At 43.1% G+C, this 16,373-nt stretch overlaps 2 protein-coding genes across 3 annotated transcripts; both read right to left on the bottom strand.

The window, feature by feature from the left end:
- Positions 1–17: 17 nt before the first annotated feature.
- On the bottom strand, positions 18–6,657 carry smpd1 (sphingomyelin phosphodiesterase 1). The gene is made up of 9 exons (XM_053441520.1): positions 6,471–6,657; positions 6,100–6,348; positions 4,521–4,841; positions 4,012–4,292; positions 3,487–3,660; positions 2,608–2,779; positions 2,246–2,322; positions 1,489–1,634; positions 18–1,410 (listed from the first exon to the last, which is right to left on the bottom strand). The coding sequence occupies exons 2-9, from the start codon at positions 6,328–6,330 to the stop codon at positions 992–994; spliced, it is 1,821 nt and encodes a 606-aa protein (XP_053297495.1). The 5' UTR covers positions 6,331–6,348; positions 6,471–6,657; the 3' UTR covers positions 18–991.
- Positions 6,658–7,703: 1,046 nt separating this feature from the next.
- ilk (integrin-linked kinase) lies at positions 7,704–16,135 on the bottom strand. Of its 2 annotated transcripts, none has more exons than XM_053441633.1 (13): positions 15,998–16,135; positions 14,981–15,139; positions 12,411–12,576; positions 12,233–12,328; positions 12,025–12,121; positions 11,848–11,931; positions 11,674–11,759; positions 11,476–11,585; positions 9,505–9,632; positions 9,289–9,410; positions 8,682–8,781; positions 8,330–8,460; positions 7,704–8,229 (listed from the first exon to the last, which is right to left on the bottom strand). In XM_053441633.1, exons 2-13 carry the CDS (start codon positions 15,067–15,069, stop codon positions 8,080–8,082), a joined length of 1,359 nt encoding a protein of 452 aa, XP_053297608.1. In that variant the 5' UTR covers positions 15,070–15,139; positions 15,998–16,135; the 3' UTR covers positions 7,704–8,079. The 2 variants fall into 2 exon arrangements, with proteins under 2 accessions (XP_053297608.1, XP_053297609.1); XM_053441634.1 differs by having other exon boundaries at positions 14,981–15,115; positions 15,998–16,129.
- Positions 16,136–16,373: the final 238 nt, after the last annotated feature.

Raw genomic sequence — 16,373 nt, 5'->3', positions numbered from 1 at the left:
AAAGCAAACAAGTGGGCAAGAGTTTAAGATATCATTTATTCGTATTTTATACAATCTTTGAATTATTGCTTTTTACATCCATGGTCATGTTACACCACAGGACACAGATCAAGACGTGAAAACCTTCTCCGTTGAAAGTCTATCAAACTTGTTCTCTAATACACCTGGAACTTAAACCAGCTAACAAAATAATTAAAGTGCAGACACAAGTAACACTTAGCGAGAAACACTCTTATCTAGACTAGAAGATGTCTTTGCAAGATCTAAAAGGCAGATGGTGCTGTGCATTAAGGTTTTGTACTTTGACTGAATCTTCACAAATGGCTCAGATAGAGAACTTGCATTTACGCAACATTATGACTCAACAAAACTAGCCCTGGATTATAATCACTGAGGTCCATTAACCCACCAGATTCAATAAAGTGTGTGGTGAACTGAAGCATTGGGGGACAGATCAAAAGTCAGTGATAAATTTAAAGCAAACTTTCCAATGTCCCAATCAACAAGGCGGCAGTTGAAGAAACTTCATGAGTGAAGAAAATATGAGCAAAATGTCGCAAAATCCTGACAATCCTCGAGGACATTTACACGAATGAATGTTGTCAGAGCAGCATTTCAAGATTGTTGTCCAGGATGGATTCAAATTATTTTCCCTGACAAAAGGCACCCAGTATAGAAGGAACTGAAAATCGTGACAACGTCAAACAAACCCGTTAACCCTGGCTGTTCTGTACTTTTCAAGTAAACAACAACATTATGGAAACTTTCTCTAAGTCTTCACACAACTGACATTGCATTTGCAAAAACATGACCAACAGCACAAGGCAAAACTGACAAATCCTCAACCTCTTCACAGTAGATGAAATCCTCAGAGTGTTCCTATCCTTACCCACCAGCAACAAGAAAAAAACAAAAACTTTTTGGCTCAATTTCTTATTTGGTCCAACTGCTCTTTTTCTCTATTCAACCAGTCAGCCCAAACTTCCTGAGATCAGCAGAGAGTTTTTCTGGCAGCCCTCGCCATGTTGCCTTTATAACCATTGAAGAGGTCGCACTGCTCCAGCTCGTCGTAGCGCCCACTCCGCAGAAAGCAGAGCAGGGAGGTTTTGCATGTCTCCTTGCAGGGCTCCGACACGTGTCCTTTATGCCTGAAGTACCAGAACCTTTGGAAGACTCGGTCATCCTTGATGAAGGCCTGCATCAGCTTGTCGTAATCAGACGGGAACAGGGTGGAAAGACCGTATGCCTCGGTGGCGCGGTAAAGCAGTGTCCATTTCGGGTTTTGTTCTGGGCTGAGTGTAATCCCTGGAGCGTGGTTCACCTTTGTGAGGTTGAGGATGTAGGTTTCATGGTCGAGCACGAGCCGAGAGCTGCCGGGGTAGTCACCATCGACATAGTAGACACGGTATCCTGGAAAGAGTAAAATAATTAAATCTTTGTTGCTTTTCATATGAAATGTTGAATCACTCCACTAGTTTGTGAACTCACCTGGGTTCAGATTAATATAGGTAGTGACACTGGGAGCGATGAAAGCCACTCCCAGCGGGCGGCTCATGGTTCTCTCGTCATAAAACATTTGGAACTCGTCTAAGTGCGTGTGACCAAAAAACTGCCCAGCAATTGTACTTTCATATCTGGGAAGACAAAGCAGAATGTTAGACAAGGAACTGAAAACTTTACAACGGGCCTCATCTCTCAGTTGGGCTACAACATGCAGCAACTGAAACCATAGGTTCAGACATTAGTGAAGAATTAGACAGTACACAGAGAACGTGTGTAGCAAAAAACAAAAGTCCTGATTCGAGAAAGTGGCAGTGTCGTTATGAGACATGCAGTGTAACCTTTCAGCTACCAGACTACTCAAGGACTCGGAACATTTTGATTACTAAAGCAGAAAACACAAAAACACCATGAGATAGATGACTTATTAATGCAAAAAAACTGAGATAAAGCAAGCTTTGCTGAAAATAAGTCAACCATGTTTCCAAGAGTCCAAGAGTATGGATAAAAGACTGCAGATAGAACTATCACTAATTGACGCTGTGAAATTGTGTGTTTCATATTAAATATTTGATCTCATTCACAACTTCTGAGAGTATGGAACAAAATGTCCTTCCCTCAGTGAAAATGACGTTAACTGGACATATGATGACGTACTGCTGTCGTTGTCTTTGCTGCCTTACAACTTCCATTCCTAACAGTTCTATAATCTGCATCTTTGGGAATAAGTGATCAGTGTAGCTACCTGTTGACAATGTGATAGTAGTTCCAGCTCCAGCTACTGAGACACAGGCCAGGTGGGATGTGACCTATGATGTGTACCTATGCAAGTAGAAAATGACACAGGAGAGTTATTGTACTAATAAAAACAGGTTTTAGTGCAATCTCATGCTCAGTTCTAGTTACTAGAGGGTAGGTCAAATGAAACAAGTCATTTCCCAGGGCTAACATGAAGTAGCTAGTCAAAGTGGAAGATTCAACACGCCCAGACTTTTCAGTTCTACAATATTAAACAAACTACCAGAAGTTCCTATTTTCTGTAATATAATAAACTTTCCCATAATCTGCTTTGATCGTGTCTTCTTTTGTTATTGTGGCGCCACTCACCTTCTCTCCCTGCTCCTCACTGGTCTGCAGTATATGGACCAGCCACTGCAGCTGGTTAGCCGGGTCAGTAGAGTTCACCATCAGCCAGAAGTTCTCTCGAGCACAGAAGTTCATGTTGAGAGAGACCACCCTGAGACCAGGCCGAACCTTCACCGTGTAGAATCCTCCGTATCTAAAAGAAAAGACGTACACAGAAAAGAGTTGATCAGAACGTGAGGACAGACTCCAGGTGAGCCCACCTCCACTTTTGTGAAGGGAATAATGCAATGTGATCACCTCGCTGTACAAACAGTGGAAAGTGAGGTAAACATTAAGAGACATGTGACATAGAAAGTTCATGATAACTTGTATAAAAAACATTTACTGAACAACATATTTATCTAGAAACTAGAGGACATAACAGCAGATATTATAAATTTGCCTTTTTACAGACATCAGTACATGTTTCGGTTTGCCAATAAAAAAAACATTTAATTCCCTGAAAAAAACAATACAGAGATCATAATTTATGTTTGCATCGTGAGTAAAAAAAAATAATTACCGCTACATTTCAGTCCCTACTGTATTCCCAATGAGGTCATTGTGACCTTAACCTTTGACCACTGAAATCTAAATCAGTTCATCTTTGAGTCCCAGTCTTCAGCCTCGAGTCCAACTGAGGATAAGAACTAATTTTGAAGAAATGTCCTCGAAGCGTTCTTGAGATATGATTTTCACAAGAATGAGACGGAAGGACAAGCCAAAATTAAGATTGCCTCTGGTTACTGACTGTCTGAGGTTTAAAAGAAACAGCATCGACGTCTTGTCTACTAGATGTGCAAACCAACGTCAAAACTCAACTTCACATTCAAATAAAATAAACACATGAATATGAAGAACCTTAGAGTCTTCAAAGCTTCCTCTGGTAGCCATGCGGACCATTCCTCTGCCATCGTATCGTAGAGCCAGGAGGAGGATCTGTTGCCATGAACAAAGGGCGGTGGGAAGCTGTTCACTGGCGTACTCTCATGATTCCCTACAGCAGGGTAAACTGTCACATTAGGTCCCAGGTGTCTGCACAGAAGATGGGAGGGAAGAGGTCAGAGTCAATGCGTGTTTGGATCAGTTCCAGTTGACACATGACAAACATCCTGAACGATAAACAGGCTGAGAATCAAGAGCACAAGGCCATCTGAGGTCTGAGCAGGTACATTACCAAGCAGCTGTGATCCCCAGCAACATGGCTGAACGGTTTGACATTTCAACACCAAGTTTCACCAGATATTCTATTAAAAACTACTGACAGCTCAGTGGCTGCTGTCAAATGTATATCCAGTAGTAGCTAGTCTACACACTGTGAAACTCCACTAAGAGGCAGTTTATGTTTATCAAAACACTCAAAGCTGATCTTGAAAAAGAAATTACTTGTGGATGAGCCTGGAGATGACAGAAAGCTCTGACAGCTGCTGTTTCCTGGTCTGGGCCCAAACATTGTGCGCTGGTATATCTCCGGTCCAGTAAACCCAGTCCCAGGATCCGGCGCCGGCTGCATTTTCCAGGAGGTTCTCCACCGTGCGCAGAGGCAGGTCACACTTACTGTAGGTTCCCCAGTACCCAGCCTGTCGCCGCCTCCAGCTGGGAGAGCCAGAGTCTTTCCGGCAGCACAGAGGGTCCTTGCAGTCTGCAGAGCTGCCGGCTTGGTACTCCTGTCAACAGAGAGGATTTTTAAAGACGCACTTGAGCCAAAACAATGTCAAGTCACCAAAAATCATGCTGCCATTTTCTGTTAAATTATGAATACCAATGCACTTTCTGATTGACTTTAACGCAAAGATGCAACAGAAACCTGACATGTTAAAAAGAGAGGGGTAGAACCCAATTTTCCAGACTCAAACAATTGTACTTTGGGGAATCTCTCAGCAGCACACGCTCACCTTGTCCCAGTGGATGTCAGTTAGAAATAGGACCCTGCTCTGTGGAGAACCAGGTTTAGGAGGAGAGGGGGGTGTCACAGGAGGCTTGGGGACCTTCGGCAAGGTGATGTTCCAGGGTGCGTAGATGTCAAAATTGCCACAGGAGGGGCCGATCAGCATGGCACAAGCCTCGGAGGGCCACAGCACGGACTGCTGCAGAGCTCGGATGAAGTCGTCCCTGAACAGCTCGGTTATTTGTCGACACACCTGCTCATCGGCCAGATGGAGACGGATACACGCCTCACCGAATGCACGGGCCACCCGCTCCTCATTCGAATCAGTCTACAAGAGGCAACAAAGAGCCAAAACCGAGGTCTAAGAAGTGGTGTGGGAAACAATGCTTCACTTACTGAAATCAAAACCACAAACTTCCTGGAACAGCAGTCGAGCAGATATCCCCAAACACTCTTGTAATTGGTTCTGCATTTAAAGTATTAGTAGTATATACCCTTTGGCTCGCAATAGTCAAGATGAATCTGCCCGGCCTAGAAATGCATATTTCTCTGTAGCTGGTGATCATCAGAGGCACTTGAGGTCCACGATGAGACCATAATCTTATTTGAGGTCTCAAATTGATTTTTAATGTTGAATCAGCCATTTTCAAACCTACAACACTATGTATACAGCATTGCATTTGATTTATGTTTAGCACAATTTATTTTTCAATGATACTGCTCTTATTACTGAGCCGACCTGTTATTCTCCTCCATCAGATTACATTGCACCATTGACCCTGTGTTAACTTAGATATGACAAATAAAACTTGGAACTGAACTAATGATAGAATGTGTAACAGTAGTGTGTCAATTTCCTTTTGTATAAACACTTTGAACAGTTATATCACTTGTTGAGGGTTAAGAGCAGAGGAGGTTGCATCTGTTAAAAGCTTTTAAGGCATATTCTGACTTGCGAACAGCAACTTTATAAATAAAACTCAATTGATTTTTCCTAACTTCTATTTGCCCACTAATGAAACTTTGATGCTCCCAATGAACAAACTTGTCTGGCTCCCTGGACTCAGCTGGCTCCGCGCCCAGCACCACTACGGATCTGCTGCTAACCTAGGAGCCGCAGCGCAGTCTCACTTCCTCGGACGGGGCTCTGCTCGCTGTTCCCAACTCAAGACTTGAGGTGATCAGGCTTTTGCAGCCAGGGCCCATCAGCTCTGGAAATCCCTGCCATCTGAGACTTGCAAAATCAGTCACATCTTTCAACATCACTTGCACCCAAAGGAGCCTTTTATTACTTTGAGAACAATGTTTGATTGCCAACATGTCTTATTTGTGTTACTCTCGTTTATTGTAGGGACCTTTATTCCTTGTTCTTACAGTAGGGTTGTTTATTCCATCTTATTGAATTGCCTTAACTTATCTGCCTTAGTCCTGAATGTCATAACCCTAGTTTACTTTGCATATATAAAGTTTATCATAATTACCTTTTTTTCAGTTAAATTAAATGCATTTCGAGATAACACGTGGCTCAGTAAAGCACCTCAACATCATTATTAGCAGGAAACCTGATGTGGATCTGATCACATTACCAGCAGAGCGACATCAAGGATGGTGAAGGCGGCTTTACACATCGAACAGGAGACATTTCTCCAGTTGAATCCGACCCTGTTCTGCTCAATGAAAACCAGGCCCGGGTTCTCCGGGGTGTGAGCGGGGAGACCGGAAGCCAGCAGCGGCAGCAGCAGCACCAGGAAGCCGGTGAGGAGCCCGGAGGTGGGCGGCACAGCGGGGAGCCTCATTGCCCTGACGGCAGGTGTCATGCGGGTGGTCCGCAGCGTCTGTGAACAAAGAACCAGGAAGTCATATTAAAAAAACAGCAAGGTAACCAAACACGTACCCACAAACAGAGGAGATAAGCTAAGAGTGGTAGCTAGCTTAGCTTCTCACTTTCCCTCCGCACCTCACAACGATAAGTTCCCCGGCCGAGGAGGGTCGAGGTTGTCAGCGTGTCCCCTGGCTTTGAGGGCCGGGGAGCAGTGGACTCAAGTCGGGCAGGAGGGTGAGTACAGTCCCGGTGAAGGAGAGCAGGTCGACGGGCTCCTCTCGTGCTCAGTGTTCAGTCAGCTGCACGCGACCTGTTGTGATGATCACAGCCTCTGCGCTCGCTCTTGTGAAATGCGACTGAGTCAGCTGACCCGTCACGTGACCGCTTCTTTTTATCACCACCAGCCCCGGACTTCTTAACACCTCCTCCCCCTTCTACTCTGTTGTTTGTTTCACTTTCCACTTCCACACACCGGAAGTAGTACAACTATATACCTAAGTAACCTCTCGTCACATGAACTAGAATTTCACTGAGTAGAGAAAATATCTCAATCACGGCCTAGTTCTCATTGTAAAAATATAAAATAACTACAATTACAGCCCTGATGTCATATGCCTCTGCCTATTGGTAAGGTTTCAGTTTAATAATTACTTAATATTTGTCCAAGTGACCACTAGTCAAAGTTTGAAGCAATTCCCTACAAGCAGATTTTAGATATCAGGTTCAAGACCATGTTCGAAAAACCAAAAACATGTTTGTAAGCCCACTGTGACCTTGACCTTTGAACTCCAACAACCAACATCAAATCAGTTGGTAATTTAGTTCAAGTGAGTGTTTGTACCAAATGTGAAGAAATTTGGTCATGGTGGTTGAGAGGCATAAATAGGAAGTGGTTTGATTAATAACTATGATAACTTATAATTAATTTGCCATAAAAGATTGTATAATTTGTTATAAAAACTCTGAATGTGTCCCTTAATTAATCTGCATCTGCACCAAAATTGAATGGGTTCTTTACCGGCCCAGGAAACATCCCTTCACCAACTTTGGTGAAAATCCATTCAGTAGATCCTGCTTAATCCTGCAAGAAAACAAACTGATGGACAAGAAACTCCTATCAGACATTTAATTTGCTTTCATAGAGCATGAGAACTGAGCTTAGAGGTTTACTGTTACCTTAAAAGGTTATATTTCTCAAGAAGTTAGAACATTATCATATTGCCATCTTGTGGCCTTCTTCACAGGATAGAGATCACTCAGTTTCAAAATCCATCCCGTGATGAAAAGCAAGATAACATACCTGAACATTTTCCAGCAGGCTAACCATCGTTCGGAGGACGATGATATCCTCAAATAAAACAACGAGGGTTTGTCATAAATATAAAATATTTATTGCATTGGCATTTGTTGATGTGTATAAAAGCAGTGTTTCTATACACATGTCTTTGGATCAGTCTCTAAGCAATTGTGCCTGACATATCGCTGAATATAATCCACACTGGACTTAAAGGTTCGCCAGCATTTCAATTCAAGATTTAATAAAAGAGCTCAGAGATACGCTAAAGAACATTTATACCTCAATTTTAAATTATACACCAAAAGCAGATTTGAATTGTGTGGCTGAAGTGGTCTCTGACATTATTTACAGCAGCTTAGCGGATACATGACTGAAGTGATGATACGAGTGGTTTGATGATTAAAAAAAGACATAATAGCAGGAGAGTACATGTTGCAGCTGATGCCTTCACTTGTCTTGCATCTTCTCCAGGATGGGGACGATCATGTCGAACTTGGGTCTCTTGGCCGGGTCTTCGTTCATGCAGAGCCTCATAAGTTTACAGATGTGAGGGGAAATCCCCGGAGGAATAGTGGGCCGGAGACCCTCGAGGGCCACCTGGGAAAAGGGCGGAAGTCAAAATGTTTTGAAACACATAGACAAGGATGTGAATACTGTGCATACGCCTGTGGGTGGATAAACGCTGCACCCCGATTACCTTCATGCCAATCTCCATGTGTGAGAGGTCAGCGAAGGGCACCTCCCTGGTGACCAGCTCCCATAGCAACACCGCAAAGCTCCACATGTCCCCAGATCTCCTGTTGATGTCTTCAGGCCTCTTCTGCAGCGCTGAGGACAAAAGAGAGAGGGAAGTGGAAAACCATGAATATGACTGGACCACTCGCAGGGTTTATTTGTATTCCGTAACCCGGGCGACCCACCATATGGACACAGCATGGTTAAGAATAAATTATAGAGCAGAGGATGATTTTTAAATGCATGACTCATTATGGGGAACATGAAGTGGACGGGAGTGAGAAGGGCGAAGAAGGAAAAAAAAAAAAGAATACCTTCAGGGGCCATCCACGCTGGAGAGTACATACGACCCGGACACTGGAAGGAGAACTTTGCATCCGCCATGCTTAACCTGGCTGTCATGTCCTCATCAATCTGCAGGGCAATCACATCAGCTTCAGAGTGGGTAGTGGCACTAACAGACTAAACTCTTTTAGGCCCCGTTCAGACCTGGTATTATTACCGCCGACCTCAGTGACATTGTGTCTCCTGTGACCCCTGTGTGGGTGTGTGTTGATGTGTGTGTATCTGTGTGTCGACTCGAGCTAGAGAGAGGGAGGAGTTGGGAGGGGCTGAATCAATCTCGTTTTACCAATTTAACGAAAGCATCAATCATTATGTGTTGGTCAGTGCATAAATTGTGAGGGTGTGAACAAAGAGTCATTAAACTACTTTATATTAAAATTCATTGTGAAACTGCAGCGGGTCAGAAGACGTTTGCTGAGTATCGGTTGTCAACAACACATTTGTTTTCACACAACACAAAGAATGTGGCCAGATGGTTCCCACATCAGCTTCCAATGTGGTCTGAGCGATCGGATCTCAGGACGGATGTTAAGAGCAGGTCTGAACGAGGTCTTCGTGGTCAACGACAGCACTCACCATGATATGCTTACTGTTGAGGTGAAGCCGGGAAACCATTGGTTCTAAGGTGTGGAGGAAAGCCATGCCGCTGGCGATGTCCAATGCAAACTTCACTGCTTGGTTCTGGTCGACCACCAGAGCTGAGGAAGAGGAGGAGGATGATACAATGAAGTCAGAAAATAGAGAGTGTGGTGGGTTTGATATCCATTTCCATTCCATACTTGATTGACTTACTGGTGCCCTGGTGGAGGATGTTGTAGAGGGATCCGTATGGCATGTAGTGGGTAATGATGATGGGGTGAGGAGAAGGAGGTGCCTGACAGGCCCCAAGAACAGGCAGAATGTTTGGATGAGAAAATATCCTAGGGACACGCAAAGGACAGAAAGTGTGTGTGGTGTTAAAAAAAGATTTCTATATTCTGCGAATAGGAAAGTCTTTCTCAGCTGATTAGGAAGGAAGAGGAAGCCCATTTAAAAAACAACAAGACGAGTAGAAGCTTTTTCTAGAGAGAAAGAAGGAAGCTCTGACAATTCATACGACATCTTACCACCTCTGTATTAGCTGAGGGCCTTAAAGACTTCCCTTTAACCAAGAACCTTATGTGCAATATACTTTCTGTTTACAGTATATTACAATACACCATCTCTGTTATATCATCTGTCATTTATTAGTATGTGCAACTCAATTCTGTTGCATGTAATATCCTCATGTCTGTTTGTACCATATTTATCTGATATTCCTTCATTTTCTATTTAAGATAGCCTTTATACTTACTTAGGAAACCCACAGCATTCCATATTACATTTGTGTGATAAATGCAATGTAAGTTTGTTCTGCTGCGCACTTGTCTTATGACTGGTTTGAGTCAAATAGAAAATCTTGAACTGCAGTATTTTTTATGTCTTTATCTGCAGCTCAATACAGCCGAATTGTTCAGGATACTCAGAATTCTTTATCCTCGCATCACTTCTTAAAAAAGGGCAAAACCTGAAGCCAACATGGGATCACACTGCCAAGCTCTTCCAGCTGCACACTGTTCTGCACTCCCTGAAAACCATTCTCTCACTCTGCCTGTTCAGACTCTTCTCTGTCCCTGTCCTTTTAAGGTTTTGTATCAAGGTTTCATTTCACTTTCTTTTCTTTTTTTCAAGACAAAAACAACACAACAGATTTCCCAACATTTTTATGGATAGGAATTGAGCTGGATAAATGCGCCGTCAGCCTAAGCTGAGGTATCGGTCTAGTGCAGCCCTTTAGTTTTATTCTCTTATTCATTTTTGATTCATTAGATCTAGTGTGTGTGTGTGGGGGGGGGGGGACACAATCTTATGAGTAGCTCATTTGAGATATGCACAAAGCACAACAATGGTTCCCTGAATGCAGTCCATCTGTCTGCACCTGCTGGTATGAGCTCACTTTCTTCAGTAGAATGGTTTAACGCTTAGCTTTTTGGGAAGAGCCTTAAATATGTTTTTATTTTACGTAAAAAAAAAAAGGGTTTTAGAATCATTTATTTTCCAAAATTAGTGTTTTTTCTTTTTAATATTTAAAACATTTTCTGGTTAAACTATAACATATCAAGCCTCAATCAAATTTTCTTCAGTAAGAGATTCATTGCTGACTGTTTTTTTGTATGTATCAGCCGATATACATTTTTCAATCCCTAATATAAGCAATAATTTTGTGCAGCGGCCAAGAAAGTCATTAGGAAAAAGTTGACACTAGAATATATCAACACGGGTCATTGCAACACTTACCAACATGATTCAAAATAAGGTTTCATTTAAGCTGTGATGAATTTAATTTCATGTCATGCCGGCCCTCCTGTTTACTAACAGAGGGATGTTTGTGGGATTTGTTTTCCGCAGTCAAGCAGAACACATGACACAGTGAAAACAGTGCCAAGAAATACTTCCCCACCCAACCAACCACCACCCATTCTTTTGAACTCCGACAATTACAAACTCCTCCGATCATTGCACAGAACCTTTTCTGACCTCAATTAGCACCAATCAATCCCATGTAACCTCACTTTAGTGCTGTGTTTATACCCGGACATGAGTAGAGAGGAGACTCCTGCCAAGCCAAATGCATTAGCCTCAGTTTCTGCAAGCAAACAGACTCTGCGGCACTTTACCCCCATTACGCCCCATAAAATGCACCCTGACGTCTCTATACAGGAAACACTGTTAAGGGCCAGAAACCTGAGTTTGGGATGCTCCTCGTTGAAGTCTCTGCTCTTCCTGGTGGTCCAGTCTCTCACCTGCAGCACCTTGACGACGATCTCGTCCCCCTGCCACCGACCCTGCCATAACTGCAGACACAGCACACAGTGTGGGCAACAACACAGGGGCTGAAAGAGTTCTAAAAAAGACTGACACAGACAGCAGAGTGCCACCGACCTCTCCAGACTGGTTTTCATTGATCTTTGCCAGGAGAGAGAGCTGCTTGAAATCAATACCAGCCTGCTTGTTGAGGGTGCCATTACCTGAAAGAGCGAGAACATGAATAATGAATCAAATGTCTTGGTTGGACACGCTGATTAATTCTTTTTTTATGAAACGCCTGCTGCTCACGAGGTCGTGTTCGCATGGTGCCCTTCCAAAAGGTTTCCTTATAGGGGACTTTGGTCAAACTCTGGCCCATTTTCTCTGCCTTTTCTATAAAACAAACACAAAGAAGTAAGACAATAAAATAAAGTGCCATTTCTTTTGCCTGTAAATTTGTCAAAATGCCGACAAATGCCCTCTGACCTTGAAGCAGCTGTCTGAGGTGAGGCTTGGCCTTATCCAGAGGTGTCTGTCCATACCTGTTACACGTACACACCTGGGCACCGCTGGTCATCAAGTCCTAGGATAGAAAGAGGTTCAGTTATTTTGTGTGCTGACATTTCTCCCCACAAGAGGGCCTCTTTTTAGCCAACAGATTGATTGTGTGTGTTTGTGTGTGTTTGCATCGCACCTCTGCAACCTCATCCTGACCCCAAAAGCAGGCGTAGTGGAGCGGTGTGTTTCCATGTTCGTTGACTGTACTTGGGTCTGCTTTGCACTGAATCAGCTGCCACACACAGGATGTAATGTTAGAAAATGGACAAAGTCAACAGAGACGAACCCACACTATACATCGGACTTCTGCGTACCTTAGCCACGATGTCCCTGTGTCCGTGGCTGGAGGCGAGATGCAACGGTGTGTCATCCCCGCGGTTCATTACGTTTATGCGAGCGCCTCTCATGATGAGCATGTCAACAACGCCGCTCCTCCCTTCCCTGCATGCCCAGTGCAGGGGGCTGAAGCCGTGGTCGTCACTAAAACACACAAGACGCACAAAGAGAACGACAAGCAAAGACGGACAAATCCAAAAATTAGTCGTTGAGCAATCGTGAACTGACTTGGATTATGACACTTTAAGTTCACCGTAAAAGGACATTTCACTCTTTATCTTATGAGCACTATGGCGATGGAGGGGTGGGGGTAGTGTTTGAGTACACAAAACACTTTTGGGGTTTCAGGGGTAAACAGCGTTGCAGCCAAATCGAATACAAATGGTGACCCCTTCTTCAAACAGGAAAAACAACAGAAGAAAACATGAAATGCCTCCAGACTGCTCCTGTGTGACTGGAAACAGCATCATTTACACCATGTTTTTAGCCTAAATGTTCACTTCCAAAAACATTGAAGAATTGGTCACCATTTACTTCAATTGTATATGATTTGGCTGCAACACTGTTTACCCCTGAGACTCCAAAAGTGTTTTGTGTTTTGTGTTCTCAAACACTTCACTCACCCCTCCATAGGCATAGTGGTGAGGAGATAATGAGTGCTTTTTTAATTCTGGGTGAACTATCGCTTTAAAGTCAAAAGAGGACATACTTGTTACTTTGAGGCGAAAGTTAGTGAGACCTTAAGCAAGTATCAGCTGACAAAATACTATCTGTGTGGTTGTCTCTGTGACACACAGGTTCTGACACCCACTACCTACCAGTCTTTATTTAGACATTTTTTAGCACATGCTTCCTCTCCCTGCCTGCAGCCTGTACCCATCTGACAACAGGCTAGGTGGTAAATATGTCTGCACAAGCTGGAATGCCTGGTAACATATATATATATGTTATATATATATATATGTATAAAGACACCAACACACAGACGGTGTACACCGCGCTGAACCGGTCCACATGGAGCCAAACCATCACCTACATGCGACGGGGCCCTTCACCCAGCTGAGTGCTTTACATGAGATGACCCCCACAAGGCAGCTGCCGTGGCCTCTCGCAACTCCCTGCAAAGCCACAGAGTCTACACTGTACCTAACAATAAAACTGAACGGGGCTGTGGGGAGAAGCTGCAGCCCTAACTCACACTGAAGTGAAACAGCAGTTAGTCACATTCCCTGTCGATTCTGTTCCACAGACAATTTGCAGTCTGTGCTATAATAAGCAACAGGGAGAAAAAAGCTCAGGAATGACAGAGCAGAAAATACTCAGAGGGATCCTCAGCTTATGAGTTTTGTGTCTACCTGTGTTGTTTTGCTTCTTGGGGGGGGGGATCTGAAATTTCAGTTCCTACTCAGCCACATTTATCTTCATATATGAAACATAATTGGATTCTCTGAGAGAAATAGTTCACACAGTTGAGCCTCCTCAGTCAAAGCAGGCCTCCCTCCAGCATAATGACTGGTCTCTCAGATGTTTATGTGGGACTGCAGCTCTGTCAGCGAGGGCCTGGCCCTGTATGGAAGTTGAAGAGAGGAAATGGTCTTGGCTGCTGCGTGGTTGGCCAGCAGCTTCACAGCCCTCAGAGTCAACGTCAACAAACTGCACATATATGGCCTGGCCCAAGAATGAGATAACCACGTCACGAGATCCTCTAGCTCCTCTGCAGCGAGGAAATTATGGAAACAGGCAGAAAAAAAACTATATATCCTTAACAATTTAAAACTAAATCCATTCTATCTATCAATTGCTTGTATTTTAGAAAGATTATGTTTTTTGTCACAAATTCTGAATAAAAAGATTTTTTGGTAGCCAGAAAACAGGGCAACAACTATAAAGTGGTTATTTTGTCTGAACAACAGTATAAAACCCCAGTTATTTAATTTAAAACAAATGTTCTATTATCAAATGGGCTATTGGCAAATGTTCTGCCATCCAAATTAAAGGAGCCCTTCAATCTGAAGTCTCTAGGACCAGATTTTGTTCATATTTACTTGTCTGAGTCACTTACGTCATCACACAACCACCATAAATCACCCACTGCTTTTATACACACACACACACACACACACACACACACACACACACACGCACACACACACACACACACACACACGTTTTTGGGGTATGACATCATATGGGGAGAAATCCAAGAAGAAAGGGGGGAAAAAAGTACAAACTGGGCTGGAATTACTGTTCAGCAGTATGTGGAGTGGCTGGGAGAGCACAATATGGAAACTATTTGAAGCAGGGATCACACACACACACACACACACTCACACACACCAGCACAGATTCCCTCACCTACCATACCAAATGTGGTACGTCTGCTCCTCCGATCATTAGAAACTGCACTCCCGGTTGTTATTACACACACTGACATCACTACACAGCAAGAGCCTCACATCCATGAGGAGACACAGGCAGCTGGTGGCACTGCAGTCACAGCTTTGTATATAGATCTGAGTGAGGTGTGTGCAGGTATACATCCCCTTACCCCAGGTTGAGGTCATTCTCTGTGTTGTCCAACCAAAGGCGAACAGCCACTGAGTTCCCCTCCCGGCACTGCGTGAAGATGTCATCCATGGTTATGCAGCTGGTGCCCCCTCTTGACTCTTTGCTCTATTAATCTCTAACAGGATCAGGAGCATGAAGCCTGAAGTAAAATAAGTGTTGAACAAAGAATCTTATTATAGTTTGTTGCAGATTCATTTTTTGTCGTGCCCCCTTTTTTCCCCAGGGAGCTGAAGGTAAAAGAAGGTAAACAGACAAACATTTGTCGGTGTCTTGTGAGCCTTATAGAGAATAATGTGTGATAAAAATAACATTCCATGATAATAATGATAATAGGAATAAGAAGAATAAAAACAACAAGAAGAATATTAACCTTTAACCCATATTTACCATTTTAACAATTATTTTTCTTGTTGTGAAGCAAGTTGTATTTTGTGTTTAAAAGTGCTCTATAAATAAAGTTATTCTTAATAGTTATTAAGAGCATTCATATTAATACTACTACTACTACTGCTAATAGGAATAAGAATACGTATAAGTATAAGAATAAGAATACGGATAATAAGAATAAGAATAATAACAATAAGAATAATAACAATGACAATGACAATAATTAACAAACAAAAATAAGAATGATAAGAGAAAGAAAATATGAATAACCAACAACATCTGTTAAAACCAGTGAAAACCGTTACCAGTCAGGCTTTAGGTTAATGGTACATTCCCATACATTCATCCCCATCCTATTTCAAAAGAGGTTTACCACTCATTCCAACTTTAAGAAACCATGAAGCCTGAATATCAGCCTGAAGAACTAAAATAGTTTCACATCCCACATTTCCTCTCGGACTCGGAAGGGCTGGCCTGTTCAAGGGACACTTGGAAATCTATTGTTAGAAAAGTCAAAGTGAAGTTCATCCATAACCAAACCTGTTGTTCACAGGGAACACAAAGCTTTACCCCCCACAGATAAAAGAAAAACTGCTGTGAATGATCTTACCAGCAGCTGAACGGTCGACTTCTTCTCCTCAGCTCCTTTTTTTCCCACCGTCGGTCGTCTCCTCAGATTTAAGGGAATGGTCGCTGAGTCCACGCCCCGATCCTCACTGTTGATGTGGGCTACTGCTGAGGAGCTACTGTCCCGGGACACCCACACAACCGCGCCCCCTGCTGGACACAATGCGCTGACGCTGAACCCAGAAGCATGAGTAAATGTCACCTTGGAGATTTATCATCTTCTTCGATTTCTTCATTTTCTTCTTCTTCTTCAACTTCTTCCTTTTTTCTTCTTCATCTTCAGCTTCTTAATTTTTTTCTTCTACTTCCTTTTTTCTTCTCGTCAACTTCTTCCTTTTCTTCTTCTCATTATGGCAAAA

This window comes from Pleuronectes platessa, chromosome 15, assembly GCF_947347685.1.
Source record: "Pleuronectes platessa chromosome 15, fPlePla1.1, whole genome shotgun sequence".
Lineage (NCBI taxonomy): Eukaryota > Metazoa > Chordata > Actinopteri > Pleuronectiformes > Pleuronectidae > Pleuronectes > Pleuronectes platessa.
This window is presented reverse-complemented; position numbering and strand designations above follow the sequence as displayed.